This window comes from Vigna radiata, chromosome 1, assembly GCF_000741045.1.
Source record: "Vigna radiata var. radiata cultivar VC1973A chromosome 1, Vradiata_ver6, whole genome shotgun sequence".
Classification (NCBI taxonomy): Eukaryota; Viridiplantae; Streptophyta; class Magnoliopsida; order Fabales; family Fabaceae; genus Vigna; species Vigna radiata.
The window spans coordinates 36,395,090-36,411,860 of record NC_028351.1 but is presented as its reverse complement, the minus strand read 5'-3'; the positions used below and the strand labels follow the sequence as shown (position 1 = coordinate 36,411,860).

Genomic DNA, 16,771 nt, shown 5'->3' with positions numbered 1-16,771 from the left:
AGAAACCTCCAACGGCTAGTATTAATCGATTATTCTCAGGATTAATCGATTAAAACTTGCTTCTGTAACGATTGGGTTCTAGCTTCTGTAGCGATTTTAATCGATTATATCATGGATTAATCGATTAAAACGGAGAAGTTTTGATTCTAAACAGCAAATACAAAGTATAAAGGTACAAGAATCAAAACTTACTACAAATCTAAGTCCTAAACAATTAAACTACAATTATTACAAAAGCTTTTCATAACAAAAATAAGTCTTCAAAGGATCTTCATGAATCTTGATAAATCTTGACTTGATTTGAGCATCATCAAAACTTCATCTTCATCATTTTGCTAATAAGTTTGTCACTAGATGAGTAGATCCTTCACTCGATAATCATTTTTCAAGTTTTCTACTATTAGGCACTAGTCTGTTTGGCATAACACACGACTCACCCCGACCTCCTTCACTAAGTTGAGTTCGATTATAATGACATCATACTCGACTTGGTTGTTTGATATTTTAAAATTGAAGTACGAAATCTTCTCGACCAGGGCATCATTTGGCCCTTCCAAAACTATGCTGACTTCTACTCCCTTTGGGTTCGAAGGCCCATCAACATATAATGTCCACCACTCGTCCTCAAGGATCCAATTCCTTTATAGGTAATCGGCAAACTCCGACAAACACTTTGCTTTAATGGATTTTTTATTTTTTACTAATTTTTTTAAAAAAACAAAAAGTTGTCACGTGTTGGTCATACCACTTATGTGTATTGCCACATGACAATGTTTGTTTTCAAATTTTGTCTTCATATTAATAACTTTGATTCAATTTGGCCTTTTTTTTTATACAGAACAATTTGATCCATCTTCAATTTAAACCAAATTAATAATTAAACTTAATTATAACTTATATATACATGTTAAAATATATATTTTTTCAAAATGTATATCCTAATATTCAAATTAATTTATTTTTTACATTTTTATATAAAAAGATCCCTTATAAAATTAATAATTTTAAAAAATATTAAGAATATAAACGTGAAGTGACACTTGTAACTTTTAAATGTTTAATGTGAAAAATATATTTAATATGACAAGTGTCACTTTACATCCACATTTTTAATATTTTTAAAAATTATAAGTTTAAATAAGTATTCTTATGTAAAAATATAAAAGAAAATAATTTGAATAATGATATTATATGTAATTTATAAAAAATATATTTTAACCTGTCTTATTAAGATTAATTATTAATTTGGTATAAATTAAATAAGAATCAAATTACACTATTAAAAAAAGAATAAATTGAATCAAAATTATAAATAAGAATTAATATATGAAAATTTTCATCATATGATATGTATGAACACCGCATTAACGTCAATTTAAAAAAAAAAAATACCAAAGTAAACAGTTTTAAAAAATAAAAAAGTTAGAATAAACCTAAAATATATAAAGAGACAAAATTAAACCAACCAAATAAACACAGACTAAATGCATAATTAACTTAAAATCTAAATACTTGTCTTTTTTAAAATTATTTAATAAAACTTTAATTATCCAAAAAGTTAATAATAAAAATACTAAAAAAATAAAATACTTATTTTTTTCAAAATTATTTAAAAATATAATAATGAATATACCAATAAAAATAAAATACTTTTTTTTCTTTCAAAATTATTTAATAAACTCTTAATTATTTAAAATGATAATAATAAAAATATTAAAAAAATATATAATAAGAAACATCATAATGCCAATAATAAGTGGAAATGGAATATATTTTCATAGGCATCTTTCTTTCTTCTCCCTCCTTGAAGTTTTGAAATAAGGAAGAATGATAACTCATTGTATATTGCATTTATACAAACCAGATCAAATGACTTTAAAAAGGAACATTTTAGGTACAAAAATGTGACTAAATATCATATGTGACTTACCTAAAATAGCAAACTGCTGTATATGCTAAATTTATTTAACAGAGGTAATAATTTACAACAATTCAAACACTCTACTCAACCAATTCAGCTATACTTAGTTGACCAGACAACATCATGAGCAAATGGAATTGATGTTCTTCAGTTTTGCGTGCAACTTCAGAACATTAATTGATGTTCTTCATTTATTTGATAATTTAAAACTTCAAATTAATGAAAAAATGTCTCATTAATAACAGTCTTTCATTCTCCAACTACCATAAATATTATTCAAAAATTCTGAAATATAGACGAGATTGACGAGAATAAAAAAAACAAAGGTAAAACTTTAATGAGAAAAAAAAAGAAAATAATTTACATGCAAATTAGAAGGAATGAATACAAAAATAGATCTTATACAATTTCATGTTTACTTCTTTGCTTTCCATATTACGAAAATTTAAATGAAGTACTAATAAAAATGTTGTAAAGATTGAAAAATTAAATTGCAAAAGACTAAAATATGTTTAAAATAAACTAAAGTATATATGAGTGTAGTGTTGGGGTCTCTATCTCTCTGTTAGCTGCCACCATCGTCTCTCTTAAATGCTTTTCTTATATCTCTCCTCTTCCGAAGAGGCTTATAAACTGGTGTTGCCTTCTCTGTCCGTTCTTTTTGAAAAACGTGTCCTTCTTTAATCCGAACGAAACTAGTTGCTCTGTTTTGTAATTCAGCCAACGTTTGAAGTTCTTCAGCATATATATAATCAACGAATGGACGTGGCCTCAATGCGGTTGTTAGGGTGCTTATTATTAGTCTCTGGTCTACATTACTCACTTGTCGTGCGATCTGGTTAAAACGACCCATAAATGTTTTTAACGTTTCATCCCTCCCTTGCCTCATTCTGACCAGTGCCATATACATTAAGCCCCTCACTCTACTAGATGTGTATTGTTGAGTGAACAAATGTCTTAAAGTTGCAAATCCATCCACCGTTCCAGGCTGCAGCGAGTGAAACCAATCTAAGGCTTCGTCCTTAAACGACAAAGAGAAGACTCTACACCAAACCAAGTCATCTGAGGAATAAATCGCCATAGTGTCTACAAAGGATCAGAGATGCTTCACAGGATCCGTTGAACCTCCATACCTTTCCATCGTTGGTAGCACCTTATTTTCTGGCATGGGTGCCCTAATTACAGCTGTAGTGAAAGGATGAAGCCCCTCAACTTGACCTGGACGTTCAATAAGTGCCAAGGGGCTGATTTTGCGCATTGTGTTCCGCTTGATCTCCAGCATTGTGCCCACACCTGTCATCTATATTTCTCCCCCCACCTTGTGCGCTGCGTCTAGAAGCATTAGTCGCCTCTTGTGCTCCATCCTTATGGGCTGCATGACTGCTTTCTCCTCCGTTCTCCAAATTCACTTCTCCATCATTCACCGACTGCGCCGATTGTCCCCTCAATCCATTTCCTCGCTCAGCTTTCATAGCGACCATTATTAGAAATGGGTATTAGAAGTGGGTTCTAGGCCTAACTCAACCCCACAAAACCGGCTTGTAAGGTGAGGTCTGCACCCCACTTATATATTATAAATTGGCCTTACCTCTAGTCGATGTGGGACTTCCAACACATTCCCTCACGCCGAGGTATATACATCTCGAGCGTGAGACTAGATATTAATGGGTGGTCCAATAACGGCCCAAATAACGGGTGGAACAATCTACCCAATAAATATCGCTAGGATAGGCTCTAACCATAACTCTGGGTCTGAGATATATTGGAATTATTTTATTCTCTGTTCATATCTGTGCATTTATATTCATATATTTTTATACTTATATTCCTTTTTTATATTACTCTGAACAATTATATATATGAATTGTACTCTCTCCTTATCATTCAATAAGACATACAATATTTCATTCTTTCTTCTTTTCTAACAGCCATCTCCGCTCTCAACTCTTGCATTTGCCTCTGCATCTCCTGTAGCAACTGCAAATGAAGTTCTTCTGCCATCGTGGTCTTACCTTGGGTTGTCTGTACTCTCGGACCCCACGGTCGGCGCCAAATGTTTCTGTTGTAAGGTCCGGGATTGCCGACTCCCCTGACTTTGTTCCTTAGCACTGATTCTTCACGTACTGTCCAAGATGCTTTATGCTGTACCGATTGGTTGTGACCTACAAGAAACACTCCAATGCAGTTAGTTCGATTTCAAGGAGGTCAAGATAAGAATTATCAGAAAAGATCTTTTTACCTGGTTACTAACATCATATTTATAGACCTTATTCTTAGTAACGAGCATTGACTGCTCATCAATACCACATACTTACTTTCCTATTATACAATATTCGCTCATTAAAGCTATTTACTCCATTTTTAATATCATTAACTAACCTTCAATACCCCTTTATTGACCTGTCAACATTTTCTACTTGATCACCAGGGTCGTGACCGACTGTATTCATATTTACCATGTACACTACAATGAGTAATTACAATTATAGAGAAAAAAATTAGTTATCATGTACACTACAATGAGTAATTACAATTATAGAGAGAAAAATTAGAGATCGTATAATTAGAGAGAAAATTGAGTAATTTAACCATAAAAATGTCATTTCTCATTTTTTTTACACTACCACGGATTAGGGTGATGAAAAGGAAAACATGTATAAAAGAAAACAATATATTCCACTTATTTAAGGAAATAGATAAAATTTAGTCACATAATATATTCCACTTATTTAAGGAAATAGATAAAATTTAGTGACATGTTATTAGTAAAACAATCATCAATCAATTAAAAATTACCTTATATATCAATTCATAATTAAAAGACATTATTATTAATAGAGATGAAAAAACAATTATACTTATACGGACCGATTCACCAAAATATTAAAATTTAGCAGATTGAATAGGTATTTTTGTTTTATTAATATACATTATAACTTGTTGATCTGATTTTTAAATGAAAAATTAAATAAAATATAATTTAAATATTAATTGTTATATTATATTACTTGAAAAGTAAAAATATACAATAATATTATAATTTAAAATATTAAAAATCACAGATTAAACTCCATTATTCTTTTTATTTATTTATTTAATTAAAAATATTAATTAATACATTAAAAATTAAAGAATATGAAAGATTTCCAGGGACTAACTTCTTTTATCACTAATGATGAAAAATCATTTTAAAATCTTTTTCTTTGTCTCTTTTGAAATTATCCCTATGTAAATTTATCGTATGTAGTAACTTTTAATAAATTTTAAACTATAATTATTTGCAATATTATTTAATAAAGAATATTCAACTTCTATATAAATCTTACCTTTTCTTTAACATATACTTCCAATTTTAATGCATCATAATTAACTCTTAAAGTCTAATTTTATAAATAACTATTTTAAGCCTTTTTTGTTCCAAAACTATCTTCCCTTCAAATTAATTTTGTTTATACTACGGCTGAAAACTAAGTAAACACATCTGTGAGGAGAAACTCGAATATTAACTCACCAAATTATAAGAAATTAATTCATTAATCTTTAATTTCATTTAAATTAGTTATTAAAAGTTTCCTATTATACAACAAGATCAAGGTTAGAGATTGCTCTAACTCGAACCATTCATTCATTTCGTAAGGGTATTGTTCATCTTTCTCCAAGGACAATCTTTCGTATGTTGCATTGGAAAATTCGACCACCCATCACCATTGATGATTAAGAGAAAAAATTACATTTATATCTTTATTAAAAACAAATAAATAAATAAGGGGATATATAAAATGATTACAAATCAAAATCAATTAATGGGGACACATCAAGTTTTAAAACCCTTGTTTAGAATGCCCTTAATACAAATAATCACACTATAAGAATAATAAACACACCAATCTTTTTTCATGTTGGAAGTCCCACATCGACTAGAGATGAGACCATTTAAGTATATATAAGTGGGTGCAAACTTCACCTTACAAGCCGGTTTTGTGGGGTTGAGTTAGACTTAAAGTCCACTTCTAACACTTCACAATAATCAAAGTGTCTTTAACTTGTTTTATCTATAGAACTTGATGCATCTATTTAAAAGTTCATAAGGTAATGAAAAATTGAAAATCTTAGTACATAAAAATCACACAAATCAAACTCCAAATGCTCAACATTTTCTTCACAACCTAAAAGGTTGTAAAGGAATGTTCTCATCAAGGCCTTTCTCATCAAAGTAATGTGCCATCACTTCTTTAATAGTAGTGTCCCTATAGATTGGAGGATTTTCTTCTGATAACAATTCCTTTAGTGGACCGACAACCTTTGATGTACCATGTGCTGTTGTGTTTATAAAAAAGCTTGCTATTGAAATTCTGGGACCTATGTTCCTCGCTAAGACCCGATGATAAACACTCCGAAACATACCATTTGTTATAAGCTGTACCATTCAAAAGGAGATTAGTGAATATAAACACCAGAAATATACTATGTTTTATAAAGTACTACTTACCTGCAGAAAATCCCCAATGTTTACAACAAGAGATCCATGCACTGGATGAACATCAACCCATTGATTCTGATGAAGAACTTGAAGACCACCCATATGATCTTCTAGAAGAATTGTCATGAAATCACTATCAGTGTGCTTAGAAGTGCCCAACGTTAATTCAGGTTGAGGGCAAGCAGGGTAGTAGTGACACAAAAGAAATTGTCCATCAGTAGATTCCAGTTCTTTGAGATAAGAAGGATTAAGGCCAAGTGCTTCTGAAAATAGCTCAAAGATTCTGTCTCCCAAACTCCTTACTTTCTTTGAGTATTCAATCACAATGTCTCTACAAATACATTATCATTGTATTTCATAGCCTCAACAAGTCAGTCAAAAAACTATTTTTCATAATCTCAAGTAACGTTACCTGCATACTATTGGTATTTCTTCTGGATTGGGAGGATCAGGAGTCAGAAAAAATGAAATTGTGTCTCTCCAATTAGCACCCTTACCTATGTAAGGGTTCACATTAGAGAAGTATCTGACTTTCTTATTGTTATCTCTGGAGTAAAAGGTTTTCCTTATCTCAGCATCTTGTTCATGGAACCTACGAATTCCACATATCATCTCATTCAACACTTCAACACCAACACCATGATTGATGACTTGAAAAAATCCCCACTTTTGGCATGCATTTCGAATCTTGTCAACTACTTCAACTCGTAGGGATGAATTTGTTTCTATGTCTTGGAGGTCTATGATGGGGACACTCAACTTTGAGTCTTCTTTTGAGATCTCATGCATGTCTAATTGTCCATGATGGAACATGCGTGGAATCTTTGTTACACCAGAGTCTAATAGGCCTTTTACACCTAGTTTTGTATCATCAAAAGCTTTGACTTCAGCTGTTCTATCATAAGTTAAATTTTTACTTGCCTCTGAGTCTAAGTTGTTGGTGTTTGTCACCACCATATTGGAAAACTAGCCGAAAATGCAAGAAGTTCTGTGCACCAAATATGAAAATAAAAATGTTATTACTCTCTTGAACAGATAATCAAAAAATGTTATTTTATTTTTTAAGTCATAGAGTAATATAAGTTTCCTTTGTAATTTCTGCATAAAATAAAAGTCAATTACCTTTTATGAAAGAATCATTCAATCTTTCTTTTCAAAATTTCCACCATAACCACGATATTACACAATATGCTTAAGAAAACCTCCTAATTCTCATACCGTTTAAGGTTATCAACAAATTTGACTATTGAATAAAATAATTTCTATATGTATTTGATATATTAACATTAATAACTCTTGGGTTACGTAATTATTAAGCTTACATAAAATGAAACAAAATAAGTTTATAAATACTATGAGAATAATATATATACTTAGCAGTTTATGTTCCATTATAACACTACAAAAACTACAAGCTTATTTGCTCTTATGCAATACAAATACTTAAAGGGTGAATTAACCTTGTTCTGTCTCTGGAGCTTGATGTTGTTTATTTAAAATTGAGAAGATACGAAAATTAGTAAAGTCATAAGCACAAGTTAGCCGTGATAAAATACAACTAAAGGCAAAGTTCCTTTAAGAGAAGCAAAGTCACTCCAATAGAATTCTCAACCACTGCACAACCTAAAAGGGAGTAAGGAACTATTTCCATCAAGGCCTTTCTTAAAATAATGGGCTGTAACATCTTCTATAGTGGTGTCCCTATAGATTCGTGGATTGTCTTCTGATAACAGTTCTTTTATTGGACCAACAACCATTGATGCTTTTTCTGGAAATGAGCTTTTAAAGAAGCTTGCTACTGAAATTCTAGGTCCTATATCCTTTGATAGGACCCGATGATACACACTGACGAACATGTCATTTGTCAGAAGCTGCATCAACAAGGAGATTCATGAAATATACCGTAAAAGTTGCTTATCTTACAAACTTTTACTTTGATAAGTCATAAAATAGATGGTAGAACACACATGCAAAGAAGACCACTAGAAACATCAAAGGAAATTAAGAAAAACATGCATGTGTTTACATTTCTTACCTGAAGAAGATCCCCAATGTTTATAACAAGTGATCCATGCACTGGATGAACATCAACCCACTGATTCTCATGAAGAACTTGAAGACCACCAATCTGGTCTTGTAGAAGAATTGTCATGAAGCTAATATCAGTGTGCTTTGAAGCACCCATAGTTAATTCAGGTTCAGGGCATGATGGATAGTAGTGACACAAATGAAATCCTCCTTTTACAGAGTCCAATTCATTCAAGTAAGATGTAGGAAGGCCAAGAGCCTCTGAGAATAGCTCAAACATTGTTAAGCCTAATGCCCTTATTTTCTCTGTATATTCAACCACAATATCTCTGCAAATACATAATTATTACATCATAGACAATTGAAAAAGTACACATACCTTTTTTATATTGAAATTATTATAATCAAAATTAGTATTGTATAAGTACCTGCACACTGCTGGTATTTCTTCTGGATTAGGAGCGTGAGGAGAAGAAAAGAACGCTAACGTGTCCCTCCAGTCAGCAGCAGGGTCTCTAAAAAGGCTACCATTGGAGAAATATCTAACTTTCTTACTTTGATCCCTTGAGTAAAAGGTTTTCCTCACCTCAGCATCTAGTTCATGAAACCTTCGAATTCCACATAACATCTCCTCTAAAACCTCAACATCAATACCATGATTCAGTACTTGGAAAAATCCCCATTCCTTGCATGCCCTTCTAATCTTGTCAAGTGTTTCAACACGCAGGTATGAGTTTGTGTCTATGTCTTTCAGGTCTATGATGGGGACATTAAACTTTAAGTCAGTTGGTGTGGTTTCAGTGTTGTCCTTCACCTTGTCATTGTAGAACATTCGCGGGATCTTTGTGAGCCCAGAATCTAACAACCCTTTCACCCCAAGTTTTGTTTCATCAAAAGCCTTGACTTCAGCTATTCTATCATAGGAGTAATCCTTACTACTCTTTGCCTCTAACAAAATTTTGCTTATGGTCGCCATACCAAGAAACTGGTTTAAAATACAAGTTTTACTACATGTGTTACATATACGAAATAACTAAAAGATAGAGTATTTAGATGAAGGGGACAGTGATAACCCCTATTATTGAATGAATAGACACATGTTACTTTTCTAGAGGACTTCTTTTTTATTTAAAATATGGACTTGCTAGCACATGGTTGGGTAACTCGTTACCAATCCCATCAAACGTAAAGGGAATTAGTATTTGTAACAACGACCTAATTAGTAGATAATTCTACTAATTAGAGTCTCTGCTAAAATAATAACCAGCAGTACATAAGTGTTAATCTATATAAATATTACATTGCTAAGAGAATCTCTTAAATACACTTATATATATATATATATATATATATACCAAGATATCTGCTCGTACATAATACACATGCGTGATTTGTAGGTGGATATCAATACACCACAAAAGAAATGAAGGGCAAGCTTAATTATTTTCATAAGTTCTATCATAAATTTTATATAATTCTACTTCAAATAAGATATTAATTATTTCAACATTAAACAAATAAACATATAATACTCAAATTCTAAAAATGTAGATTCTTGTAAAGTCTCTTTGTAATAGATTTCAACCTAAACATATATCTTAAAAGCATCTAACAAACTTAGTTTCTTATAATCTTTTAAGTCACAATATCATTTCATATTGATCTTGCTCATATGAAACTTCTTTCGACTTTCATAACCAAATCTCATTCGAGTACAAGAAATTAGTAAATTCTCAATATCACACACACCCATATATATATATATATATATATATATATATATATATATATATATATATATATATATATATATATATAAATATATATATATTTTCAATATCTTTATCATCATTACAACATTTCATTAAATAACTAATTTAGTCCAGTCAAATCACAATCATAAAACATATCAATATTTAGGACTTATAAAAATTAATAAGTTCTTCTTACCTTATTGACTTATTTCCAACTAAAGACTTTGTTTGAAATTTTGATTGGTCCAAAACACTCCTTGCTATCTCAATTACTATGTGTAACGATCAAATTCTGAAAAAGATGAATATTATTATTATTATTTTATTATTTTCACTTCAATGTTTAAAATTTTAAGGGTAAAACTAAAAATAAGATTATGGATGTGTATAAACAACTATGTATCAGTAACAAACATAAAAAAGACTCACTCATATGGAAGTGCGAAGCATTAGATAAGATGTGTAAGAGAAACGATATTTTTGACACGTCTAAATTTTTTTCATTTATTTGATATTATTTATACTTATTTTTTTCTCTTTTTACTATAAAATTTTATATTTTTTGAACTATTTTATCTTTATATTAAAGTGTATAATGTATTATTACTCCTTGGCCTAAATACAGAATACACCAAGTTCATTCTTCTTCCACCTCTCTTTTCTATTTATTGGTTTCCACACATCTCCACCTCTCCGGTAGCCGCTTACCATTTCTTCCTAGCATCTCCTCCACCTGGCCGTTGCCACGCCGTTGACCGAAGCTCGCCACGCCGTCGCAAGAGGCATCGCGCACCTCCACTTCCATTTCCTTTGGCCTCACGAAACCTCAACACCAGCTTCCAGGGGCAGCCATCGTGCCTTACCCAGTTCGCTAGAGTCATCGGCGGCGGCACCAGTCGCCTCCGGAAAACCTTGCCGGCGTCGTCGCCGCATCTCTTCCTTCTTTCAGATCTGCAAATCGTGAAAACATGGCTCTGCAACCTCACCTCGCCGTGACCGGAGCTGCGAACGTCGCTGACATGGATTTCCTCCTTCTTCCAGGTCCACCATGGTTGCGCTTCTCACAGCCGGCCAGGGTGTATCCGGTGACGTCAATCAGAGCTTGAGCTGCTGCCATCGTCGCACGAACCTTTGCTTTTTACCCCGTTCAACACGCGAAACTCCTCCTCTAGATCTCCGGCGACACCACCAAACGGCCAATCACGAATTCCTGCGTCACTTCCACGATTAGAGGCATCAACGGCGACAACCATAGTCGCCGTCACTGCGATTCACCTGCGCGTGGTTCCACCTGTTTCTGCTACCCTTTTAAGTTCACAACAAATCAAAGACGGAGGGCTCTAATGCGTCTCCATCACAGTCTGTCTCACTGCCACACTTTTCCATTGTTATCCAATCTTCTACTCTCTCTTTGTTCTATGCGTGGAAATTGTTAGAAATTGGGTGAAGGATTTTGTGTTAGGTGAATGGAAAATTATAGCACCGGAGGTTAAATATAAAGGTTAGGGTGTGCTTGATGGGTTGGTTGAGACTTGGAAAGTTGAAGTTTCTTGTGTTGTAGAAGAGGTTGAAGTGTTTAGTGATTGTGCTGGAAATTGAAGTCCTGGATATTATTCTCAAGTAGTTATGAATTAACGTAGTGAAGGAAGAAAATTAAGAGATTCTCCTCCTCCTCTGTTATGTTCGGAATGAAGAATTGAAGAAGAAAGAAGAAAGGAGAAATGAATGATGAAGAAGATGAGTAACAGAATCGCGTGTTGGTGAATTAAAGGGATGAGAACAAAGTTCCTGTCTATATGTTGTAATTTGTGATTCTATATTATATATTATAATTCAGTGCTCTTACCTGAAGAATACGATGAATCTGTTCTGTGGAAGGATGAAGATGATTCTTCGATGTCTTTGTGCAGCAAAGGAGTAATGAAGAAGATGATGATTGATTACAAAAGAGAATTTGGTATGAAAATGGAGATTGGATAATGAAGAAGTGATGAGAAAAGAAAGTAGAAAACCATGTTTAATTTAGTGATAGCAAGACATACTGTTTTCATCATAGACCCACTTGACAAAGACAACCATAAATAAGATGTGTATGTGAGGTTTCTTTTGATGGATTAGAGTTGTTTAAGACAAAGATGCCGACTCTCCAATAGAAATTCTGGCCAGATGATTGAATCATATACATCAGCAGAGACAAAGGTACAAAAGAAATGTTGACTGAAAAATAAATATTGCTCTATCCAATTTCCATGACTGCAACGTTTAACCTAAATTATATTTAGATTACATATTATGAGATCACAAGATTCATTATTCAAAAGTAAACAACTTTTTGTGTTGTCTTTACTTAGGATAACAATCTATGAAGATTTCTAATTTAAATGTATTAAATAGAATTATGGATATTAAAATATATGTAACATCAATGATGATGCAAATTGAATATATAGAATGCTTATTTTTAAGGAAGTATTTTGATTTGAATTTATAAAGTAATACGTTTCCTTTATTATTTCTCCATGAAATAAGAGTCAATTACCTTTTATGAAGTATCATTTCATCTTTTTATTCAATTTTTCTACCATTTCTACCATAACCATGAGACAATATGTTTGTGAAAATTCCTAAATCACATATCATTTAAACTTATCAACAAATTTAACTATTAAATAAAACAATTTTTGAATGTATTTGATATCTTAACGTTTAGGTTGACATAATTACTAAATAAAACAAAATAAGTTTATAAGTACTATGAGAATAATATCTAGAATAATATACTCAGTAGTTTATGTCATATTATCATAATACAGAAACTATAAGATTATTTCATCTTGTGCAATACAAATACAAATACTTAAGGGTGAATTAACCTTATTCTATTTTTGGAGCTTGAAATTGTTTATTTAAAATTCACAAGATACTTAAAATATGATAATCATAGGCACAAGCTAACCATGATAAAACACATACTACAACCAAATGTGCTTTTAGAGAACTAGAGTTGCTCCAATAGAATTCTCAATCATTGCACAACCTAAAGGGATGCAAGGAACGATTTCCGTCAAGGCCTTTCTTATGATAATGGGCTGCGACATCTTCTATAGTAGTGTCCTTATAGATTGGTGGATTGTCTTTTGATAACAATTCTTTTATTGGACCAACAATCTTTGATGCGTAATGTGGAAATGAGCTTGTAAAGAAGCTTGCTACTGAAATTCGGGGTCCTATATCCCTTGATAAGACTCGATGATACACACTGATAAACTTGTCATTTGTCAAAAGCTACATCAACAAAGAGAAAAATAAAATATAACCATAAAAGTTGCTTATGTTATAGATTTTTACTTTGATAAATCATAACAATAGCTGACAGAAACACCAAGACTTCATACATAAAACATTTGTTATGTTGCATGTTGGACTATATTATACCATTGTAAATGTTGGATTTTAAAGGAACAACAAGAGAACAAAATTGAGAGATTGACTGACAAGTCACTTCAAGGAAAATCAAAAAAGATATGCATGTGTTTGCAACTCTTACTTGTAGAAGATCCCCAATATTTATAACAAGAGATCCATGCACTGGATGAACATTAACCCACTGATTCTTATGAAGAACTTCAAGACCACCAATATGGTCCTGTAGAAGAATTGTCATGAAGCTAATATCGGTGTGCTTTGAAGTACCCATGGTTAATTCAGGTTCAGGGCATGGTGGATAGTAGTGACACAAATGAAATTCTCCCTCTATAGAGTCCAATTCATTCAGGTAAGATGTAGGAAGGCCAAGAGCCTCTGAGAATAGCTCAAACATTGTTAAGCCTAATGCCCTTATTTTCTCTGTATATTCAACCACTATATCTCTGCAAATACATGATTATTACATCATAAACAATTGAAAAAGTCCACATACATTTGAAATTATTACCATCAAAATTAGTATTACTTAAGTACCTGCACACTGCTGGAATTTCTTCTGGATTAGGAGGGTGAGGAGAAGAAAAAAATGCAATTGAGTCCCTCCAATTAGCAGCAGGGTCTCTAAAAAGGCTACCGTTAGAGAAATATCTAACTTTCTTACTTCGATCCCTTGAGTAAAAGGTTTTCTTCTCCTCATCATCTAGTTCGTGAAACCTTCGAATTCCACATAACATTTCATCCAAAACCTCAACACTAATACCATGATTCACTACATGAAAAAATCCCCATTCCTTGCATGCCTTTGTAATCTTGTCAAGTGCTTCAACACGCAGGGATAAGTTCGTGTTTACGTCTTTCAAGTCTATGATAGGCACATGAAACTTTAAGTTACTTGGTGTAGTTTCAGTGTTGTCCCTGACATGGTGGAACATTCGTGGGATCTTCGTGATCCCAGAATCTAACAACCCTTTCACCCCAAGTTTTGTTTCATCAAAAGCCTTGACTTCAACATTTCTATCATACGAGGAATCTTTACGACTATATGTCTCTATGGTTGTCATACCAAGAGTTTAGTAAAAAAAACAAATTTTTCCTGTTACTATAATATATAAAATAATGTTTACGTCTATAGTTTTATTATATCTCTAATTTGCACAATGTACTCAGCAATTTATAGAATTAGATGTGTACTCACCAAGAAAGTTAATGAAGGTATGATGGGTGTGCAGCAAAGGAGTAATGAAGAAGAAGATGATTGATTAGAGAAGGGAATTTGGAATATAAAAGGGAGATTGGAGGATGAAGAAGTGATGAGAAAAGAAGGTAGAAAATCACGTTTGAATTATTTATTACTGCTTTACTTTAGTGATAATAATACGTACTGTTTTCATCACCCGTTTCACAAAGACCATAAACTTTTTAATCAAACATTTTAGCATAATCTATACAAGTCTAAATAAGACGTGTAAGTGGAGTTTCTTTATGGATTAAAGTTGCTTAAAACAAAGATGCTGACTGTGCAAGAGACAAATTCCCGTCAGATGATGGAAGACATCATATTTATTTTAGTTTTTTCAAAAGACAAAAATACAAAAGAAATGTTTGGTTCACACATCAACTTTTAGTTTTTTCATATTTATTTTTATAATATTTATTAAACGAGTATTAATGGTGTCATTTGTTATTATTATTAGTTTAAAAAACATTTTTTTATAGTGTTTGTTATTTGGGTCGAAAATATGAAAGACCTCTTATACTAGTTAAACATAAAATCAGTATAAAAAGTGACACCGTGGCAAAACTGTAATAAATTATAAATTTTTCTATATCAGTTTCACTAAGAACCAATATAGGTCACTTTTTTATTCGGTTAGACCTATAATTGGTATAGAAAGGGACGTAGTGACAAAAATGTAATACTGGATAGCACTTTCTATACCAGTTAGTCAATATAACCAGTATAGAACATTTAATATTCACCTCCTTCTTTCTTTTGCACTTCACTTTCGTAAAAGCTCTAAGCTTCTTTTTCTCATTCTCTCTATACTTCGCTTTTATTCCTTATGGTTCTCTCTACGCTTCACTTCCATTTGTTCTCTTTCTCTCTGTGCTTTCGTTTGTTCTTGTTCTCTCTACATTAGTTCACTAAGGTTCGCTTTTGTTGTCGTCGGTTGTTGTTGTCTTTGGCATCACGATGGTTGGTGAAACTGTCACTATGGTGGGTCAAGTTGTGGTTGGTGTCACTGGTTGTCTTGTTCGGTGATTGTCGTCGTGCTATAATGGTGTTGTTGGCACTGTCGTCACTACATTTCCTCCTTCCTCTAGTGCTGAAGCTTTCTTAGTTGTGTTGTTGGCATTACAGTGGTTTGGTGGGTCACATTAAAGCTTCCTTGCGTGGTGTGGTGGGTTGCGATCCTTTTGAAGCTATCATGGTGTGGTGGGTCACTACTTTTTTTTTATCATCTAGTTGTGGTCTCAATCCTTAAATGGCCAATAACACCAAGGGACATAACATGCCCTATATATGAAGAAGGAACATGTCATTGTCAACTCACTCACAAAAATAGCTTTTAACGTTTGTTATTTTAGGTTTTGACATTTATTAAACATCCAACATCATAGCTGGAGACAATAAATTGACGTATGTTGTCTTTGAATAGATGTCAATTAACGTTTGTTGCACTTATAACAGCCGTTAATTGACGTCTGTTGTTCTTACAACAGACGCCAATTAATGGGCTGTTTTTCGCCAATATTTTCTTCCACTATTATTGTTTGAATCTACTTGGGTCACTGACAATTGTTAGTAAATCTTCTTCAACAGTCTCTTGTGGTTCTCTTTTGTTCATTACACAAGAAACCTCACACTTTACCAATTAAAAGTACACTAATATGGTAAGTTTTTTAATAATTTATTTGTCTTGTACACATAGTTTAATTTTACGAAGTTTCATAGTAGGCATTCATTTTAATGTACATTTAACTTTTATAAAATGGTTGAGGATTATTCAAAGTTATAGGGAACACATATCGCCTCTAGAAAAAAATTGTAGTTCATTGCACCAACTAGAAATAATTAATATTTCAGACTATTGAAATACAATTGTAAAGTTTATGTTATTTTATAAATTTAACTTTTAATTCTTGCATCAATCGAGAAGC

General features: G+C 32.3%; 2 protein-coding genes across 6 annotated transcripts; both read right to left on the bottom strand.

Moving 5' to 3' along the window:
- Positions 1 to 5,898: 5,898 nt before the first annotated feature.
- Positions 5,899 to 12,603, bottom strand: LOC106772186 (1-aminocyclopropane-1-carboxylate oxidase homolog 11). 5 transcript variants are annotated; one of them, XM_014658427.2, is made up of 5 exons: positions 12,030 to 12,512; positions 10,380 to 10,475; positions 8,858 to 9,414; positions 8,437 to 8,758; positions 7,821 to 8,272 (listed from the first exon to the last, which is right to left on the bottom strand). In XM_014658427.2, exons 3-5 carry the CDS (start codon positions 9,403 to 9,405, stop codon positions 8,009 to 8,011), a joined length of 1,134 nt encoding a protein of 377 aa, XP_014513913.1. In that variant the 5' UTR covers positions 9,406 to 9,414; positions 10,380 to 10,475; positions 12,030 to 12,512; the 3' UTR covers positions 7,821 to 8,008. The 5 variants fall into 5 exon arrangements, with proteins under 5 accessions (XP_014513921.1, XP_014513913.1, XP_022640373.1 ...); XM_014658435.2 differs by lacking the exons at positions 7,821 to 8,272; positions 8,437 to 8,758; positions 8,858 to 9,414; positions 10,380 to 10,475 and adding exons at positions 5,899 to 6,338; positions 6,411 to 6,732; positions 6,814 to 7,389 and having other exon boundaries at positions 12,030 to 12,603; XM_022784652.1 differs by lacking the exon at positions 10,380 to 10,475 and having other exon boundaries at positions 8,858 to 9,436.
- Positions 12,604 to 13,196: 593 nt separating this feature from the next.
- On the bottom strand, positions 13,197 to 14,670 carry LOC106762879 (1-aminocyclopropane-1-carboxylate oxidase homolog 1-like). Its single transcript, XM_014646992.2, has 3 exons — positions 14,144 to 14,670; positions 13,731 to 14,052; positions 13,197 to 13,468 (listed from the first exon to the last, which is right to left on the bottom strand). The coding sequence occupies exons 1-3, from the start codon at positions 14,668 to 14,670 to the stop codon at positions 13,205 to 13,207; spliced, it is 1,113 nt and encodes a 370-aa protein (XP_014502478.1). The 3' UTR covers positions 13,197 to 13,204.
- Positions 14,671 to 16,771: the final 2,101 nt, after the last annotated feature.